The following is a 21,313-nucleotide window of genomic DNA, read 5'->3' as shown; positions in this document are numbered from 1 at the left end:
TGCCACCCTTTGCTTCTTACATTCTGCAGAGGATATGGGAGGTACAACATGTAAAAGAAAGCAAACACTAAATTGTCTTTCTCTTGTTCATTCTTTTATGTCTGTGGAAGGGTTTTACGTTTAACTGTTATTCTTGCCACATTAATTCATTATTTTTTGTAATGACTATTTCTCTTCCAAATAAACAGCAACAGCTAATAGGCATTTAAAAGTTCTGCTCTAACTTTTAATGTTATTTTAACAGCATTCTGGTTAACTGATATTTCAGTTTAAATTTAAATTTTAGTTTAATGAGAAATTTAATTGTTTCATAATAAGGGTCTAGAATGCATCTTCTAGGCAAATTCTACTTATTTTTCTCAGTTAACTGTTTGTAAGGACTGTAATATGTTTTAAGGCCCATCATTTGTTAGGGCTTTTTTGTCCATTTGTACTGGTTCTTGGAGTATTTGTTTGACATTTTTTGTTCTCTGTAAAATACTCATGAGTGTTTTTAACCCATAAAACAGGGCTAAGCGGAATCTAGTGGATAATTGCTGTGGTGCAGAACCATTTTTGCTTGCATTTCTGAACTGAAAAAAAAAACAACCACTTTTTAACCAATTTGGCACAGGGATAAATTCCTTGATCTGAGCCACAGATTCTGAATTAAAGCATTCACTTCAACTAACTGCACTTTGAGTTCCCAGTAAAATTTACTGTCTTTATGACTAAGAACAGTGTGTCCAGCCTGACAACTGCTAAGATTAAACTGTTGAACACAGATTCGCTTTAATTCTCATTAAAAAGTGGGGCTGAGGTTTGTAAAAGATTATTACGTTGCAGAATTGAGACCTCTGGTAAAACACAAACCTGTCTTACCCACTGAATCACTGTGGGATAGAATATAGATTGCTGTTCACTGTGGGATAGAATATAGATTGCTGATTGGTTAGGAGCAGTTAAAGGATAGGAACCACTAAGTAACCAGCTGTCTGATGTGAATAGGAGTTAGCTGTAACTGCTGCACCTCAGGTAAAGAATGTTCAAACAGCGGATCTTAAGGTCAGGAATTATGTGTAGCTGCTTTCTGTGTATGGGAGAGCGGTGGGTTATGAATTTCTCTCAGCAATGAGGAAAACTTTCCAAGAGAGCCTTTGAGAGTATGCAAGTTGTGACATGAAGTACATGTGCTTCATGCTTTGATCACTAGCTACAAAAAAATGTGTGTAATTTGGTAAGCAATCTTCTTTTTTTGTTTGTTTGTTTTTTGATTTCCTTTCTTATTCTTACTACACAACCAATCTAGAGCTGAAGCAAGCGAGTGACAGGTTTCTTTTGGGAAGCCAAGCTTTTAGCAGTAGAAGTCATTGGTTCGGTCTGTGGTGTTGCCAGCATAATTATCGTTACCTTGTTGACACGTTTGAAGGTTTGGAGTTACACGTTGTGTAGGCAGGGATGAGAGGCCGGTAGTTAATGATAGACAGAGAGGTTTAGGGCATAGAACCTACTTTTGCAGCCACTCGAGTTTCTAGAAGTTGTTAAAAAGTGATTGAGTAATGACGACAGTGAAAAATTACAGTCTCTTTCTTGGAGATACCCTCCAGCTATTACAAAGGAAACTTGACAGATCAATTTGTCATTTCTAAAAAAAGAGAGGAGATTGTTCTTAATTTGATTATTTTAAAATGGAGATTAAAATTTTATAAGCACAGGTTTGGTCATGTCAGCTGCTCATATTCCTCAGGTGGATTAGAGTAGTTGGGAACATCTTCAGCAATTCAGTTACTGCCTGTGGTTCCTTTTTTCTTATCTGGGCACCTCGACCTCAAGGTAAAAATAAAACAGTTTTAAAAACTGGCAAATGAGTGAACTACCTTTATTGGCCTGATAATATATCAACAAATTTTTAACTGCACAGAACCAGAAAGACACAGGAAGCTGCGTTTTCTCCTTATTATCTGTAAGGCTTTGATATCTGTACAATAGCACTCCACAGGCTTTTCATTACCTTTGAAAAGCGCTAGATGAATTTATTCCTTGAAATTGCATATTCGTAAAAAACATAATAGCTACCCGCAGCATGAAGCTATATGAACATATTTGCATACCATTTATGTTCTTTTGATAGAACTTCCATAAAAATACTGATTCAGTGTTAAGGTTTTGCGTTAGCTTTTTTAAAAAAAAGATTTATTTCTTTACAAAGACAGAATTGTTCTGTTTTCCAAGTCCTTAAACATTTCAACTCTGAAATATCTCATTATATGCAGAAAGGGTATGTAGAGTAACTTCCTGGACTTAGATTGAACTTTCAAGATCTCTGACCAAGATTCAGAAGCACAAGCCAGTGAAATTTTAATACGAGTGTTCTTTGTCTATCAGAGCACCTCAGTCTTTCAGGTGCTTTGATAGCCCTGTGTGACTTTGAAAGAAATATTTTGAAAGTCTTGGTAGTTATTTTTAGTGGTTTTTAATACAATCAGTACATGGTATCAAGGTTAATGTATTCTTTTTTGTTTTTCCACTCTCCTTTCAGGTCATTGAATACAACCCATCTCAGTGCCTGGATTGGCTGGCTGTGCAAACACCTCGAAATAAACTAGCTCACAGCTGGGTGCTGCAAAATATGGAAAACTGGGTTGAGCGTTTTCTTCTGGCACACAACTATCCTAGAGTGAGAACTTGTAAGTTAATTTAAATTGAAGGAAATTATTCTTCTGCTGTAGCAAGTTAGTATGCATGGGGTATTCCAGTCACAAATGAAATACATGCTCTTGTGCTTGTCTTTTCTTCCTTTTCCAGTTGTTTTAGAATTGCTGTATTTTAAATTATTAGTACAAGTGTGGTGCCTCATCAAGACATGCTACTACTACTATGGTTTTGATTATATTTTTATTTTGTAACTTGAACGATACATTAGGGGGTTCTTTATCTTACATGGTTAATCTACAAGATCCAGGAAAACCCAAAGAAGAAAAGGATCTAATCCAAGAGGTTCTCCATAGTGTCCATCTCATAGTTGTGCTGTAGGTAGGAGTAGTACATATTCTTCTTTCACCCCTCACAGAGTAATCTTTAGTTTAGTCCTTTGAACTTGTGGATGAAGAAGCCTGTGCTTCTCCCCAGCTCCAGGGTGTCCTGGCTCTCTAGTTTGTTCTGCCAGGAATCACACTGTCACATTGCCAGAGCACATTTTCAGCCTTTCCTGTGTCTAAATTTTTTTATAAAGGAGATTCCACGATATCAGGCCACACTGAACTTTAGTACATTTTCTGTGGTCAAGGGAGATGTGGAAACTTGAGGTACAGCTTTACCACAGACTCCATTTGTGAATATCTCTGAAGAGGTAATGCCATCTTGATCCAGCAGTAGACAATTTAGTCATAGAAAACATCTGGTTTTGTATTTCTGTGATGAGATGCATTGTGTTAGAACAGTTGGGACCAAGCAGCAGACAGGAATATAGGGTGAAGAGGCCTGAAAGCAAATCTCAGCACCACTTTTAACATGCTTTGTGCTAGTCTTATCCACTCTGGTTTGGGTTTTTTTTCATCTACCCAGTGTGACTATAGTAATACCAGATTCTGTAAAATGCTTTGAAATCTGTAAATAGAACATCCAATGTAATTTAACTTCTGTTTAAATGGCTGTTAGCATGTATGCCATTTTCAAAGGTGTGTAACAAGTGTGTTTTTATTTGAAGCTGCAGCCTATCTCCTGGTGTCGCTTATTCCAAGCAATTCCTTCCGTCAGATGTTCCGATCGACCCGCTCTTTGCACATCCCTACATGCGATCTGCCTCTCAGTCCAGATACTACAGTGGTTCTTCATCAAGTCTACAATGTGCTTCTTGGCCTTCTTTCGAGAGCTAAGCTATATGTTGATGCTGCTGTTCATGGCACTACAAAACTTGTGCCCTACTTCAGTTTCATGACATACTGTTTGATCTCAAAAACTGAGAAACTCATGTTTTCTACTTACTTCATGGACTTATGGAACCTTTTTCAGCCTAAACTTTCTGAGCCGGCTATAGCCACCAACCACAATAAACAGGCTTTGCTGTCTTTTTGGTATAACGTGTGTGTGGACTGTCCCGAGAACGTACGCCTTATTGTACAGAATCCCGTGGTGACAAAGAACATTGCCTTCAATTACATCCTTGCAGACCATGACGATCAGGATGTGGTGCTCTTTAACCGCGGGATGCTGCCTGCCTACTACGGCATCCTGCGCCTCTGCTGTGAGCAGTCCCCTGCATTCACCAGGCAGCTGGCTTCTCACCAGAATATCCAGTGGGCCTTCAAGAATCTTACACCACATGCCAGTCAGTACCCAGGAGTAAGTAGATTGATACCAAAAAATACCGTTTCCTTGTCATGTTTTTCCTCTCTTACTGAATTTCTCTTTTAATGAAAAAGATGAAAAGACTTACTTAATGTATCCAGTGGTGAAAGATTATGTTTCGATTTCCTGGTATAAGTAATTAATAATGTTTTTAGATCTGTTTACTGTACTTTGTGGGGGATTGTTTTGGTGTTTTGTATTTTCTTCCTTGCTGCGTAGCAGTTGGAGGGCAGATATTTTCTCTGTAAGCAGGCGCTGATGTTTCCACCGTTATTCAGTATTCCATATGCCAGTCTAGTCCTGAGAAGCAGGGAATAGCCTTTAATGGCGGTCTCAAGAAGCATGTTGTGTTTTAATACTAAGTTGGAGGGATTCCCAGTGAGTTTCTTCTTCCCCCACCCCGGTCTCCCAGTTTCTGGAGTAGGGCCAGGATTTAGACTGCTGTATTCAAACAGAGAATGGCCTGGCGTTCGCCTTGGAAGCGCTCGTGTGCCTTTTGCAAGATGTTGGTACACTGGGAGGCTGCACTGTCTCTACAACCTTATGACACTTGCAGTAGAGAGTAGATACTAGTTAAAATAGTCCACGTGTAACAGTGAAAAACCAGGCTTACAAAGTCTGCAAGAGGAAAAATGTACATATTTGTATGATAACTCAGTGAATACTGCTTTGGGGTCCTTTATAGGTGTGTGAGGACAGAAAGAATACAAAGATTTTCTTCACTGTTTAAAGGATTTCTGTCTAGTTCGGCTCACAGAGTAACTTAATGCTTTGACAGCCCTGAGAGCAGTCCTGCTGCTTTCATTGTTTGCATCTCCCCTCAGAAGTCTTAGTTTGTCTTGCGAGGGACTTGAGTTACTCCACTGTTGAGTGTTTCCCATGCATATGGGAGGGACTTCAGCAAGTTTTAGCACAAGCAGCCTTCTGAATCCTGTTACTTAGAATATAAATATTGTCATCTGAGAATGCACACGCCCATGCTGCAGAAGATGACCCTACATCCCTCAGGGAGAGACAGGAAGTTTGGTCACCTGGATCAGGATTTCCACATCCTTCGCGTGCTCGCTCTCTCTGTCAATGAGCTGTGCTGTTAGGAGACATCAGAACCTCCACTTCAGGTCCATAAGGGTTATCTCAAATATCCGGGTCCGAACCCATACAGTAAATAGTAAAGGCTAAAAGCAGACTGCATTGGAGATAGATAAGAGAGAACCACAACTTCTATGTCAAAATTTTAGTTTTTAACAACTGCTCAGTTTCAGTTCTTTAAGGTTAAAATGTTGTCCACTGTTTTTCATAGCTTTGTATTCCCATCTAAATTTGCTTACATGTATTTATTTTGTATATTACTTAGCAGAAGTAATACAGGATAAGTAATACCAATAAGAAGATATAAACCATAACATACAGAGAGAGGTTACTCTAACCCAATATTTTTGTGTGTTTTAGGCAGTAGAAGAGCTGTTTAACCTCATGCAACTGTTTGTAGCTCAGAGACCAGACATGAGAGAAGAAGAGATAGAAGATATAAAGCAATTTAAGAAAACAACCATAAGCTGTTACCTGCGCTGCTTGGACGGACGGTCGTGTTGGACTACTTTAATAAGGTACGTTAGTAGGGAAGTTGTAGTGGGATAATCCAGTCCCATTTCAATAAGGACTGTATTTTACCAAATGTGAAGTACCATAAAAATTACGGTTGTCATTTTGATATTCTTTTTGAGGAAGTTCTGTAGATACTTTTTTCAGAAGTAAGCAAACAGAAAGTTACAATTACAACTTTCTTTTTTTGGCCCCCCAAAATCCATTGTTTGTGAATGTAATTTATTTTAGAATGTTTCATCATGTAGAAATTCAAAAACTAAACAAATATTTTACAATAAACAGATGTAAACCAAGTCTAGATTGGCAAAGCAGGGATTTCAGCTGCTGTTGCTGACATTTGTTATTCTTGCACAGAAATGTGTTTTAGAAATATTGCCCATGGGACAGAGTTTTATTGTATTGTATCATCAAATAGTTTTTAATTTCTAGTCTGTCTTAGTAGTACATCTGAAACTGTTGCTTGGATGTTTTCAGTGTAACTAGAAATTGCCTGTGCATGTAGGTCAGTTATTGGGGTTTGAAATGCAACTGTTGATGCACTGAAACCCTCGTGGGAAGAGGGCACATGGCCTGTGTTACATGAAGGGATTACACAGAGTCATCTGTCGTAGAGTGCAACCAGATTTTCCCAAATGCTCTGGAAGAATTGCTGTGTTGGGAGGAGTGGTTCGTTAGTTATGCATCACTGTCTGTTTTCTGTTCTGCTGTAAGCATAAAATGTTCTCATAGAAATGATTTTATACATTTAAAAGTCCAAGCGCAGGCTTAACTGAACCTGTTTAAATGTATCGTCTGTCAAGCATAAACTTCTGTCTTTCAAAGTACATTATTTTCCTCAGTTTTTTAGCGTTGTTGCCAACATTATTTGGGAAATATTTCTGTAAAGGTTGGTTATACATTACTTTTAATAGCATAAAGTTGACATAAAGGAAGTTGACATCAGAGTCATTTTAAAATTAAAAAGTAGGGGGGGAAATGAAGAGAATAATTATGTTCTTTTGGGCGTTCTTTGTTCTTCTGTGATTATCTTCCAAAATACAGCATGAGCATAACAATTTTAAGCATTTGTATAAATTATGAAAAAACTAGATATAATTTTCAGTTTTCTCAATGTTTGGATTTTTTTTTTCCTAGTGCCTTCAGAATATTACTAGAATCTGATGAAGACAGACTTCTTGTTGTGTTTAATAGAGGATTGATTCTGATGACTGAGGTAAGTACTCATCTCACTTTCTCATCAAGTCATCCCTTCCTTCTTGAAAATGTGTTTACTCTAAATTGTTTTAATTATGGTATCATACGACATACATTGATTAAATACTGGCATACATGTAAAACTTTAAAATCTTAAGGATCATAGGAAGAATAAAAAAAGATTTACCAGTCATTTTTATATGTCTAAACACCAATGTAGGAGGTTAAGTGAATAAATTTGAGGCAATAGAAATCTTAATAAGGGATAAAGATGGCAGGTTAGTTGATAACAGTGATTTGGTAGGATCACTATAAAAGGATGCAGCTTAAATAGGAAAGATGAGCAAGAAATGAAAGGGTGACGTGTCATCTCATGTATCAAGGATTCATGCAATTGCTCCGAGGTTCATAAGGGAAAAAGTTGCAACTAGTAAGAGATGTCATGAGTAGGATCATGAAGAAATTAGTATTATCACTAAAGAAGTCAGTCTGGGCTTTCTTTACATAGGTACTTCCCCTGTCATCTTTAATAAGATTTCTTTAATAGTAAAAACACAGTCAGGGAAATGTTTGCCTGCTTCTCAAGACAGAGGGGGGAAAAAAAGCCAGCAACAGATTTTGTTGTAAGGGATGAGTTTCTCCTTTTTTGGTGTCATTCTCTTTATTACAGATCAGCTGTGAGTGAATGGCTGAGCACAGTCACACAGTTATTACTAAAGAAGTGTTAAGGCAATAGGTTAACATACAGAAATAACTTGAAGGATACTCAGATGCAGTAGTGATGAGTATTTCTGAACACGTCTTTGAGGCACTTCTGAGGCGATTCTCCCTATCTTTCCTACCCATTGTGCTTTTGTGTACAAGAAGGAGTGAGTGGTCTGAGAACACACAAACTGGATTTCTTTCTGATGAAACTAAAGCTAACTAAACAGAAAGGTATTCTACATTTCTGGAGCACATACAGTGTCTTGCAGTTGCAAATGGGTATTTGGTTCCTGAGACCAGAGCAGACTTAGTTCAAAACAGAGAAGAAAAAAGAATACATAACAGAGCCCTGAAATGGGTGCAGTTTGGATGGTAAGCCCCTGTCCACCAGCAGTTTCACACCATAGATCGACTCATACTGTCCCGCAGTAATATAGGAAAAGCCTAAAACCCATTGCTGAAAAAGCTCTGAACTGGTAGTGGCTGCTTTTTTAAGATGAGTGAGGTACCTGAAAACTAAAAAGTGCACGTACAGTGTTTATATTTTTTCTTCTTTTTCTTTTGTCCTTCTAAAGATGGGTGTAACGTCCTGGATTGTATTCAACGTTTCCATTATTGAGTTGATGGATGAGAACGTGTGTTTATTAAACATACTGGCAATGCAAAATGGTGAAGGACACTAGATCCTTCTGAGAAAAAGAATAACAATCAAGATTGTCTGGATGTGTTGGAGAAAGTATAAAAATAAGATGGAATTCACTCTTGGCATACGTAGAATGGTGTATTCCGGGAGGGATAATAAACTGGTAAAAATCCATGGTGCAAGATGAGTGGATAGGAGGTAGTTGTAGCTGCACAAATGGGCTATTGGAAAAGATTGCTTCAGAAGTTGTCAACCAGCACAACTGGAAGTCGTCAGAAGGAATTTGAGCAAACATCTGTCATAGAATCATAGAATGGTTTGGTTCGGAAGGGACCTTAAAGATCATCCAGTTCCAACCCCCCTGCCATCAGCAGGGACACCTTCCACTAGACCAGGTTGCTCAAAGCCTCATCCAACCTGGATGTCAAGGATCTAAAGATATTTAGTTTGCCTTAAGGCATGTGGACGGACTAGATGATGCTTTGACATTGATTCCAACCCCATTTTTCATATGGTTTATATAAAACATTATCTTTTCTAATGTCATTAGTTTGTATTTTCTGGGACAAACTGTGGTAGAAAAAGCTGAAATTACAAAATCAGTTAGAAAAATAAAAATTAAGACACTGCAGTACTGTTTGAAAATTGAGTTTTCATGAGCTTGTTATAAATGTAAGCCTTTTAATTAAGTAGTTAGCTACCTTACATTCAATAAACTTGGGCTAAAACATAGGAATGGAGCTATGATTTTATTTATGCATGAGACTAAGATACATACGTATGTATAGAAAGAACTTGTTTAACAGCTTAATTAACCCTGCTCCATACTAACAATGGATAATTAAGTTTATAAAGAATGTGTAATATAAGATGCAATTTATCCAATGTAAAACATTGCTAGGAATCAGGTAAAACTCACGTCCAGCTTTTAGCTGAGTTGCTTTACAGCTTGAAATTACCAGGCCTGATATTTTCACTTGTTCACTGGAAGTGTTTTGCATGGGGAAAAATACTGCGTCAAGGAGTTGTCACATCCAGAAAAGTTTCTCACTTAGCAGGATTGTCCATGTATCTTTTGTCTTCACGAGAATATAAAAATGGCATACCAAGATTTTACATTATAGGGAATGAGATTACTGATTCTGTCTCTTTGAAATATCCCAGCAGATTAAATATCTTTTCTTACATCTTGTGCTAGAATTTTTGCAGTTTGGAAATGAGTTGCTTTTCCTTCCAGTATTTCTATAAATCACAGATGCCCAGAAGGTATTTTAGCTATAAAAGGAGAAGTAATTCATCTGATGTACAGTCATATAGCATATGTCGTGAAGCAGCATTTTGAAAAATGACAAGCATCTATATTAATCTTATGGTTTTTCCCCAAATTCACGCTCGTGTCTGTTTTTATGCATCTCTAATACCATTTTGTATCTTGGCACAGAAAGATTTGGATTACAGGTATATAAAAATCCTGTGTCTCAAATTATGCTTTGCTGTTTGGGTTTTAGATAAATGCGTGAAAACTTTGTAATTATTTTGTGCCACTAATATAAAGCTTATATCTTGAAAACAAATTAAGGCTGTTTTTAAATGTCTGTCTCTATAGGCTGTAGAAATGCCCATTTCTTGAGCTGAGATGGATGGTAGCTACTTGGAGAAGGGTTAATGTTATAATAGATTTTACAAATTCAGTTTCCCTCTGGCATGCACATGAGCAAAATTTAATGAGACTCTAGTTTTTGAGTTAGATGAGATGAACAAAAGGCAAGCTGCAGTTTAACCCCCATACAGGACTACCCGTTGTTCATTGTTACCAGAACCAGATGTCCAGGTCAACAGTTGTATTTGGTTGTTACAGAAGATACTGGTTGTTCATTTGTTTACTCTCTTTCCTTCTCTCTTTCTGTCCCTTTCCCCAACTCTCTTTTTCTTTTACTTTTTGGTTTTTTTTTCTTTTTATTTTTCTTTTTTAATTTTTCTCTTCTTTCCCCTCTTCTTTCCCCTCTTCTTTCCCCTCTTCTTTCCCCTCTTCTTTCCCCTCTTCTTTCCCCTCTTCTTTCCCCTCTTCTTTCCCCTCTTCTTTCCCCTCTTCTTTCCCCTCTTCTTTCCCCTCTTCTTTCCCCTCTTCTTTCGACTACCCGTTGTTCATTGTTACCAGAACCAGATGTCCAGGTCAACAGTTGTATTTGGTTGTTACAGAAGATACTGGTTGTTCATTTGTTTACTCTCTTTCCTTCTCTCTTTCTGTCCCTTTCCCCAACTCTCTTTTTCTTTTACTTTTTGTTTTTTTTTTTCTTTTTATTTTTCTTTTTTAATTTTTCTCTTCTTTCCCCTCTTCTTTCCCCTCTTCTTTCCCCTCTTCTTTCCCCTCTTCTTTCCCCTCTTCTTTCCCCTCTTCTTTCCCCTCTTCTTTCCCCTCTTCTTTCCCCTCTTCTCATAAAGGTACTAATTTTGTGTACAGATTTGTTATCTTTTCAAATACTAATTTAGTCTTTGAGTAGTTTTGTGATGACACGAAGCACAGTAGATTTTGACAAATCTTGTTTAAGCATAAAATAAGTGTAAGAAGTCATATCTGTAGCATAGAATTAGAAATTATAACAAGTGTATTAATTTGACAACATAAAGTTTTGATATTTCTTTTTTTTCTTTATAGTCCTTTAACACATTGCACATGATGTACCACGAGGCCACGGCTTGCCATGTGACTGGAGACCTGGTAGAACTTCTCTCTATTTTCCTTTCGGTTCTTAAGTCAACACGTCCGTATCTTCAAAGAAAAGGTTTGATTATAAGTCTTCAAAGGCTTATGGCTGTTGTCTGTAATTAATTTTCATGACCCAAACCCTAGTATTTTATCTTACTTATTATCTGTGTTTAAAAACTTCCTGTACAGTAGGAGATACAATTACTAACAGTTATTAAATTGTTACTTATTAATTTATTTATTGGCATAATATGAAACTCAGTTAAGTAAATTTAATAGCAGTAGACCAGTGAGATCTAACAGATTTCTAGATTGATTAAAATCATGCTAGAGGAAAAAGAGATTCTTCAGCAGTAAAATTGTGTGCTTTATTTAGTGAGCTTTTGAGGAATAAACTAAATGGATTTCTATGGGTTTTGCATTTGCAGATGTGAAGCAAGCTCTCATTCAGTGGCAGGAGCGAATTGAATTTGCCCATAAGCTCTTAACTCTGCTAAATTCCTATAGTCCTCCGGAACTTAGAAACGCTTGTATTGGTAAGTCATGATGGTAACTGCAGTCAGGAGGGATCTGTGCTACCCAGTCACCTGCTGTGAAGTTTAAATTCCATTTTTGCAAGTGTAAATGCTTACTAGGTACTCTGTAGACTGGGATTGTTTGTACTGCTGTTGTTAATACGTGAATATTGCCATTGTTCCTATTCTAAATAATTCTGGGTTTGTCAGCTTGAAGCTTGCTGCCTCATAAGGGACATGATTAAGGAATCACTCCTGAATTCAGGCATCAGCGAGTTTAGAATCAAATCCCAAATCTTACATTAAAATTCAAATATTAACTAGCACTCCACTCAGAAGGATGTATGGTGACCAAGGTAGTCTGAGTAACAGCTTTTAGTGTTCAATTTTATGATCCATTATAATAATAATAATAAAAGTAAAGCTTAAATAGTTTGTAGAATTGAATGGATTTGGGTTTGTAAATTGGAGGTGTAGGCATTAGATATGTGTCTCTCTTGCATTAAAAGACCTATTTCAAAAAGCTTTTCTAGTTTAGTTTTTTAAAATATTATTTAATGGATATAATCTGTGTTTTTATGCATGCTGATGAAGGCCCAAAACTGTGTCCAAATTACCTTTTTTTTTGTGTGTGTGTGTGTATGATTTGTATGCATTTTCCCTTTATTTTGAGTGCCTTTCTCCTTGCCCTCCTGACTGCTGCTGATTGACATTTTCCAGGCATCAAACCTGATATGTTTAAGAAGAAGAAAAGAGGGTAATTTTGTTGAGTTTCTGCTTTCTACAAGCTGGCTCCCTTCTCACTGGTGATTGCTCTGCCACTGAGCAGGTTTTCTCCCAGTGGCAGCGGTGAAGGGAATCTTGACTGATTGAGGGGTGTTCACTTTACGTGCTATTCACAGTAGAGCCTTCCTCCATGGTGCACATCCTCCATGGTGCACACCAAGCGCAGCAAAAGTGGTATGAAAGAGAGTTTGCAAATGCATGAGCCTGAAGTTAAACTGTTTGCTGTTAAGAAATAACAATATGTAATAGCAAAACCAACTTTTTGTTTGTAGATGTCCTCAAGGAGCTTGTACTTTTAAGTCCTCATGATTTCCTACATACTCTGGTTCCATTTCTACAGCACAATCATTGTACATACCACCACAGTAATATCCCAAGTAGGTATTTCAGTGATTGTATTTTGAAGTTCTCTTCCGCTATTATTACTCTTATCGTGTTCCTTGCTGATGTCAAATATTGACCTTTTTAATATATCCCTATTTTATCCTAACTTGTACTACAGTGTCTCTTGGACCTTATTTTCCATGTCGTGAAAATTTGAAATTAATAGGGGGGAAAAGCAATATTCGTCCTCCACGTCCTGAACTTAATATGTGCCTCTTGCCTACAATGGTGGAAGCCAGCAAGGTACGTACACCTATGGTCTTAAAATAGCTCTTTCTCTCTGGTTTTCCTGTTTTTATAGAAGTATTGTAAGAATCCAGTAGCAGAATGCATCTACGTTTTCTTTGTAAACAAAGCACAATTCTTCTTCAAGATGTGTTGTCCTCATATACTCCATTCTAGATGTGCACTCCAGCAGCACCATTTCCCTGCCCTTGGTGATACACAGCTTCATATTCCAGGCGTGATAAGAGTTTGAACCTTGTATTCAGAAAAAGAAACATAGCAAACATTTTGATAACCTTCCAGGGAGGCTGTTGATGGCGTTTATAAAGATAATTCAGGAACCGCCCAGGGATTGTCCAGATGGGTTTCAAAGTATGTTGAGATTTATTACCAAACAGCTAAGCTGATCCTCCAGGTTTCATTAGAATCTGTTCCATGGGGACTGAGGCATAATTTACTATTTGTTTGGGTAAAATACCAGTACCTGAAATACTGAATAGGGCTTTAAGTCTCCCACTCTCCATTTTCCCTTCTGTGGGCTTCCTGATGGGACGCCAGCTTCGGTGGGACTACTTTGTAGTCACTTGCCACATCCCATTATTACAGTTGCAGCAGTGGTGGGATTCAGCTCACAGAGCTTTGCCTATCTAAAAGGTCACTGTCCAGCTTTTTCTATGGTTGATGGTGATTAGTTACCTTCCTTTCCTGTCCTGGACACCCGAGTGCAGATGAGGTGACTCTTCCTCTGGAGGAGTCTCTCTCTCTCTCTCCATTGACCGCAGGGAATACTGAAATGGCTAGATTTTAGATAGCTAAAGTCAGGTAAGGTGAATCCCACCCTACAAGGAATATGTATGGACAATCATTTGAAGAAGGAAAACTGGTTACTTGCCGTACAGTAACTGTGGTTCTTCAAGATGCTTTGTCCACACAGATTCTGTGGTCCTCCTCCTGTGCTAACTCCCGAGTCCTGTCATAGGGGATTCTTATCGGTGAAGGAATTGAGTGGTGGTTGAAGCCGCCATACCCCTTATGCCCTCAGGTACAGTGGTCGCAAGGACACACTGGGTGCAGGCACAGCCCCAGTGGACACTGCTATTCAGAAAGAATCCAATCTCCTGCACATGGGGCCTATGTGCACGTAGATGGGAATCTGTGTGGGCAACACATTTCGAAGAAGCACGGTTACTGTAGGGTAAGTAACCCTTCTTTTTTAAAGCTTTCCCAATGATGCTTTGTATATTTGTGCACCATCAAATTTACTGTGTAACCAAAGGGTTTTTTTTAAAAAAGTAGAGACACAGAAATTATCCGTAGTGGTTTTTCCCATCACGTATCCAGAGGTAATGGATTTGATACTAAATAATGTAAATATTTGAACTTTAAAAATTGTCATGTTACATGACACAGTATTTTACCCTTTATCATGAATTCATATACGTTAGGAACCAGAAGATTTTTAAGCCTCCAAAACCACATCCACAATGATGTTACCCTGTGGTTTTGCAGGCTTATTTTTCATTCTTTTGTTTTGTATAAGATTGTGTTTGTTTGCTCGAGTTTTTGAGATTTCCTTTTGGCTATCTTGTCTACAGAAGCCGATGCTATTTTAAGCATATACATCCAAAATCTAGTGAAATATTGGCACACAAAACGCTTGACATATATTTATCATTTGGTTTGAGACATTCCTGAAAATACTGCTTCGAAAGCTTGTGAAGCTCAGTCTTGAGAAAATTCTGACTTCTATAGGTCATGGCTGACAAATTATAATTTAAAAAGTAGTAGAGCATATAAATTTAGGTGTCTGTGTCTGAGTTAAAATTACTGCGTTCTTGCCATCTTCCAAGATGTGATATTTGTGCAGCTTTGCATTTTCTCAGTCTGCTGATTCAGAATCCTACAACAGAAGTTTTTACTGGTGTGGGAATTGTATTTGCCGTCCCTCTGCCAATCTCACTATGGTGCTTGCCAAGGGCTTGGTGAGGAGACACAGCTGGCCTGGGTTAGACCTGGAAATTCCCATCGTGTTTTCCTGTAGTATTTGATGAAACATTTTAGGGCAAGAAGTGCAGTGGCTTTAAGCCAGTTGCTTAGGAACTCTGGTTCCTGTCCAGTTGCTTATGTAGTTTAAATGAAGCTCTCTTAAATCTTCAGGGCAAAGATGATGTTTACGATCGTATGCTGCTAGACTACTTCTTCTCTTACCATCAGTTCATCCATCTACTATGTCGAGTTGCAATCAACTGTGAAAAGTTTACTGAAACTTTAGTTAAAATGAGTAAGTATGAAGGTTAAACAGCCTAAGGATTTATTTTTTTTTTTTTCTGTGATAACTGTGAGTGCTTCTTCACTAAGTTTTATATGCAGAAGTTTTAAGAAAAAGCAGACCTTGTGAAACTTCCTGCACTGATCGTTCTGGACATTATTTTTATCCACAGAAGTGAACGATGTGTGTAATGTAGTGCAGTCATACCTAGGTGACTGTCATGCTTCAGGAGACTGAGGGGTGACCTCATTAATGTTTATAAATATGTTAAGGGCGAATGTCAAGAGGATGGAGCCAGGCTCTTCTCAGTGATGCCCAATGATAGGACAAGGAGCAATGGGTGTGAGCTGGAACACAGGAGGTTCCGCTTAAACATGAGAAGGAACTTCTTTACAGTGAGGGTGACAGAGCCCTGGAACAGGCTGCCCAGGGAGGTTGTGGAGTCTCCTTCTCTGGAGACATTCAAGACCCGCCTGGACACCTTCCTGTGTGATCTCGTTTAGGTTCCTGCTCTGGCAGGGGGATTGGACTAGATGATCTTTTGAGGTCCCTTCCAATCCCTGACATTCTGTGATTCTGTTCAGAAAGGAGCTGAGGCAACCAGTGAGAATTCAATCTCCTTGCACATTTAGCGTTTAATATGGGACTCACTGAAGTTTTTTTTGTTTGGGGTTTTTGTTTGTTTGTGGGGTTTTTTTGGTTTGGCAGCTGAATCCTCGGCGCCTCTGACAATGGCATTCATCAGCAACCTGACCAGAAGCATACAGACCATCTAGACAGTCACTGGTGGCGCTAGTTCTGTTGTTACCAACCCAGGTTTATTTTACTCCATAGTTGTGGGAAACATCACATTTAATGAAGTTTATAACCATTCACTTGTGTTGTTGTTTCAACTCAATACTTGTTTCAGCTCCAACAGTAGATACCACCAGTATTTGGGTTTCTTCCTGTGACAATGTAGACGTGTGTTTTTGGTGTGTGGACAAGGTGTTTGTGGCTTTCTCTGTCTGACTCCTCCAGCCATTCAGCTGGTTCTCTGCAGGACAGCATCCTGCCTTGAACTGCCCCGTTAAGTCCATGTACTACTCCAAGGGCACTTGGTAGGGTTTTTAAATTCTGTCTTCCACCACGGACCCTAGAATAAGCTGAGCTGCCCAGTGTGGCAGGTGCAGATGCACAAACCTCAGTGTCACACAGATGGTTAATACACGGGCACACAGACTGGAACCTGTCTCCTTTCAGTTGTCTAAAAATCAGACATATAGCCAGATCTTCCGCTGTAGTCAGTGGAGAGACGTAGATTCCTTCCAGAAGAAATTTATCTTGATTCTTAAATATCTTCAGCAGAATGAACCACCTTCTGAAAATACCTGCTCGTTCTCTCTGCCTGTAGAAGCTGGCTGGCTAGCTGTGATTAAATACCACTTCTGGACAAAACTATACAAAATTAATCTTGATCCCGAGTCACCCATTTGCTCATTGTTTGTCACACTCTTCTGATATTAACTCTAGCTAATTATTAATATTTACTACAGGTTGTGTTAGATACAAAGTGTCCTGGGAGTGTGTATCATTGGCTGTTGTTCAGTGTATCCCTTTACTCTTTCATGGTCTAGGTAACAATGGTGCTTGGGTTAATAATGAAGATTGCCCTTTAAAAATTATATGCTGGTTTTTTGTTAAAGCCTTCAAGCAGTTGAAAATGTAAGACAGTAATAAAATCACCTGATTACAAACCCAGAACTAAAGCCAGCTCTTTAGTTTTTTATTTCACAGAAATGCTGAAGAGATGCTGTTTAACATTTATTAAACATGCTGTAAAAACTTCACAGACAATAGGTCTTCCTGATTCTAAAAAACATCTAGAATGTGGTCTTATAAAATGACATGGCACCTTGGTACTGCTTTTATCAGGAAGTGCCTATCTCCAACAAAATTCTCACAAAATAACTTATTTCTCATAATATTTCAGGTGTCCTAGTTGCGTATGAAGGTTTGCCACTTCATCTTGCGTTATTCCCCAAACTTTGGACTGAGCTTTGTCAGACTCAGGTAAGAGCCAGTGCGTTTGAGAACTAATGGAATGGAAATACGGGCAAAATACAATGAATGTGAAATGGAGATCAACCTGTAAATTGTAACTAGTGGGTGCTGTTTAATGATTTTGAATGGAAAATACCTCTGCTTGTGTTGTCTGTCATCTGATAAAACCTGCTAAACCAACTGTAAAAATCTGGCAAATTGTATTTGCTCCCAGTATGCCCCGGGTCCTGCAGAACCTTACACAGCAGCTTCACACAGTACGTAGTACTGGCAGGATGGCAGTCCCTGCGGTCTCCAAACATTGCTTCATCCTGCCTCTGTGAATTTCCAGCTGTGTAGTGTAAACACTGATGTGATGAAATAAAAATTGCAAGATCTCCAAGTCTGGGTATCATGTGCTCACTGCAAGGAAGGGCCTTTGCACCTCTGCCAGAGGAGCCTGTTGTTGGCTCACAGGTTAGGAGACCCTGGCCCTTCACATCCATACTGATCATGATGAACTGGCATTCCTGTGGGCTAAACTTCATAAAAAGAAATGTGAAATAGTCATGGACAAATTAATAATAGTCATTATTAACTTGTACCATTTACTGATGCCTGATAGACCTGAAATGATTTTATCAGTAAGAATGGTCCAGTATGAATTAAGAACATGAGTGGGCCTGGCTAGATGCCTGCAGCCGAGACAGCCCTTGCAGACAGCGCTGCTGCAGTGCCGAACTTGCAGTGGTGACTTTGCAGTGTTCTCTCTCTCCTCACCAGTCTGCAATGTCAAAGAACTGCGTAAAGCTCCTCTGTGAAGATCCGGTTTTTGCAGAATATATAAAATGTATTCTGATGGATGAAAGGACCTTTCTGAACAACAACGTTGTATACACCTTTCTGACCCATTTTCTTCTGAAGGTAGGTGGTGTTTCAGTGATGATTTCTATCTCAAGAAGTGCAGCCATATGTGCTGTTGCAGTTGGGGTCCTGTGTTCACAATTCCATTTTTTGTGGTTTAGAAAAAAGCATATTTTCTTTTCACAGGTCCAAGGGCAGGTGTTTTCTGAAGCAAACTGTGCCAACTTAATCAATACTCTAATTACAAATCTAATAAATCAGTATCAAAGCCTAGAATCTGACTTCAGCAACCAGCGAGTTGAAATTTCCAAAGCAAGCTCCACTTTAAATGGGGTGAGTCTTTTCTAAGCCGTTCAAGTATTGGTATCATGTAGGAGACAGCTTATTTTCTGTGGAAACACTTCAGTGCCACACGCCAGGTTCTAATGAAAGAGGTGGGCATCGTTAGCTCTACTGTGTTCATGAGCTGGGTGCCTGGTGACAGCACAGAAGGTGACGTTAACTGGCTGGAAATGTTAACCCCTGCCAACAGGCTGGTCATCAGTTGACAGAGCAGCAATCTGAGCTCTCCAGAATTCTCCGTTCCACATACCTGGGTCTCCCAAGCCGTCGGTGGAGACCATAAGACTGGGAGGAGGACAGCTTGTTGTGGGGAACAAGTGATGCCAAGTGCAGTAGAGTTAATCGTAGAAATGTTCTAACCCAGCAAAGATTTCATCTTACAGTGAGCAGCACAGTACTGTCATTTGCTTAGGACAGAGCTACGGTAAGGTCAGCAATTAGTAGTCAGTGGGACATTTCAGTAGTGTAAGTACATGTAGAATTTTCATCTTTTGGATGTTCAGAACATGTTGAAGCCTCTGCTTTATTGCGCAGATCTGTCTGTGTGTAGGACTAATCAAATAGGAGTTTGAAATAAGGCTGGTTAAGTTTGTTTACTTCTCTGTTTTTAGGACCTCCGAGCACTTGCCTTGCTGCTTTCAGTGCACACTCCCAAACAGCTCAATTCAGCCCTGATTCCAACTTTACAAGAGCTTTTAAACAAATGTAGAGCTTGTCAACAACAGAGAAACTCATTACAAGAGCAAGAAGCCAAAGAAAGAAAAACTAAAGGTTTGTTTCCTACAAGAGTGTCACTAAGAATTCTAAGGTTTTACAGACTTTTACAAAATTACTCTAACACGTTGTTTTCTCACCACTGACGGTGGGCCATGTCTTGGCTCCAATCCCCAACACCACACAAGGAACGCTGTTTTATTATGGAGCTAAAATTGTAGGCAATTAGATTATTTTTTTTGTAAGGAAGTATTTATTGAAGTACTGTGTTTAATATGGAAAAGGATCAAAATGTGAAAGGCCTGTTACTGGGAGGTGTGGCACGAAAACAAGGCATGTTCCCTAAGCAAGTTTTCCTTTTTCTTACAGATGATGAAGGAGCCACTCCTGTGAAGAGAAGACGGGTCAGCAGTGACGAGGAGCACACTGTAGATAGCTGTATCAGCGACACAAAAACTGAACCCCGGGAGGCGCTGACCCCAACAAGCACTTCAGATAACGAGACACGGGACTCTTCGATCATTGATCCAGGCACTGAGCAAGATCCTCCTTCCCCTGAGAACAGTTCTGTCAAGGAGTACAGAATACAAGTTCCATCTTCATTTTCAGAAGACATCATGTTAGCGACACGGTCACAGCACACAGAAGAGCAGTCGGGAAATGGTAAATTTGAAGAATGCAAAGAATTTAAAGACCTGCAGACTTCCAAGGATTCCATTGGAGCCGAGGAGGACTCGGAGTTTCCTTCCACATCGATTTCAGCAGTTTTATCTGACCTCGCAGATTTGAGGAGCTGTGATGGTCAAGCCTTACCATCCCAGGACCCTGAAACTAGTTTATCAATCAGTTGTGGCCATTCCAGAGGACTTTTTAGTCACATGCAGCAGCATGACATTTTAGACATCCTGTGTAGGACCATTGAGTCTACGATTCATGTGGTCACAAGGATATCTGGAAAAGGAAACCAAGCTGCTTCTTGACATTAGATGGAGCATGTCTGCTTTTAAGTCTCTTTTTTTTTTTTTCTTCCCCCAAAAATGCTGTTTGTATAAGTTTTGCTTATTTCTGTTTTGTGCTTCAGTTTGTCCAGTGCTCTCTGCTTGAATGGCAAGATAGATTTATATGCTTAACTCTTGGTCAGGCAGAACTCCAGTTTGGGTTTCTTTTCGGTTGGGGTTTTGTTTTGGTTTTGTTTTTGGGTTTTGTTTTTTGTTTTTTTTTTTGCATCTACCGTACACTTTCTTAAAGGGCAATCAGATAATGAATATGTTTTATGTAATTAAGAGTTCACTGTAGTGGCTTTCATTTAATATGGCTGTCTGGGAGAACAGGGCCTCCTTGCCCTGTATGATGTAATTTAAACTTACGGCATTTTTACTGTGTATAATATGGTGTCCTCTGTGCCAGTTTTGTACCTTATAATAGAGGCAGATTGCCTCAGATCGCTGTGGTTCTTATTATCAAAATTAAGTTTACTTGTATACTAAACAACCACAAGAAATTTGATTCTGTAAAGAATCCTCTTTAGCTGTGGCCTGGCAGTATATATATGGTGCTTTATTTAACAGAATACCTGTGGAGGAAATAAAGCACACTTGATGTAAAATTAATTGTTTTATTTTTATTGACATGATCAGTTGCTATTCTGTGCACTTCATTAAACTGATTGTGATGACTTTTCATTTGTTTATAATATGTTGCTTCAGTCTTTGGATTTTTCATCAAAGGCAACTTCAAAAATGCAAAAGCTCCAGAGGGAAATGATGATCCGATGTATGTAACTGATGTAAATGTTGGTCCTTTTCTGGTTGGTTCACTTTGCATGAACGTTCATTCACAGTGGAGAGGGACTGGTGGTTGGTTACTGTTGCCCCCACTGTCAGAACACGAAATGGTGTCAGAAGCTGGTGGAACTTCTCATTTCATTTCCCTCAGTTTAACCTGTGCTAGTTGTATTTTTCTCCTGCAGCACTGGCAGACTGACTGCCTTTTCACCCTCTGTCCCTGGGGCC

The 21,313-nt window shown here is 38.9% G+C and overlaps 1 protein-coding gene across 1 annotated transcript in view; it reads left to right on the top strand.

Annotated features, from left to right (window-relative positions):
- Positions 1 to 20,281, top strand: part of USP34 (ubiquitin specific peptidase 34) — a gene marked incomplete at its 5' end in the record, with an annotated part of 118,430 nt that extends 98,149 nt beyond the window's left edge. Inside the window, 16 exon segments of the mRNA XM_029085744.1 lie at positions 1 to 41; positions 2,519 to 2,666; positions 3,686 to 4,320; positions 5,776 to 5,933; positions 7,066 to 7,144; positions 11,130 to 11,256; positions 11,609 to 11,716; positions 12,754 to 12,858; positions 12,984 to 13,108; positions 14,133 to 14,285; positions 15,248 to 15,371; positions 17,332 to 17,411; positions 18,165 to 18,305; positions 18,432 to 18,578; positions 19,199 to 19,358; positions 19,671 to 20,281. The exon segment at positions 1 to 41 is cut by the window's left edge and continues 32 nt beyond it. Of these exon segments, the coding sequence (XP_028941577.1) occupies positions 1 to 41; positions 2,519 to 2,666; positions 3,686 to 4,320; positions 5,776 to 5,933; positions 7,066 to 7,144; positions 11,130 to 11,256; positions 11,609 to 11,716; positions 12,754 to 12,858; positions 12,984 to 13,108; positions 14,133 to 14,285; positions 15,248 to 15,371; positions 17,332 to 17,411; positions 18,165 to 18,305; positions 18,432 to 18,578; positions 19,199 to 19,358; positions 19,671 to 20,281 (2,942 nt within the window).
- Positions 20,282 to 21,313: the final 1,032 nt, after the last annotated feature.

This window comes from Antrostomus carolinensis, unplaced genomic scaffold (genome assembly GCF_000700745.2).
Source record: "Antrostomus carolinensis isolate BGI_N321 unplaced genomic scaffold, ASM70074v2 scaffold6717, whole genome shotgun sequence".
NCBI classification, from domain to species: Eukaryota; Metazoa; Chordata; class Aves; order Caprimulgiformes; family Caprimulgidae; genus Antrostomus; species Antrostomus carolinensis.
The sequence above is the reverse complement of the archived record's forward strand: the minus strand, read 5'-3'. Positions and strand labels throughout refer to the sequence as shown.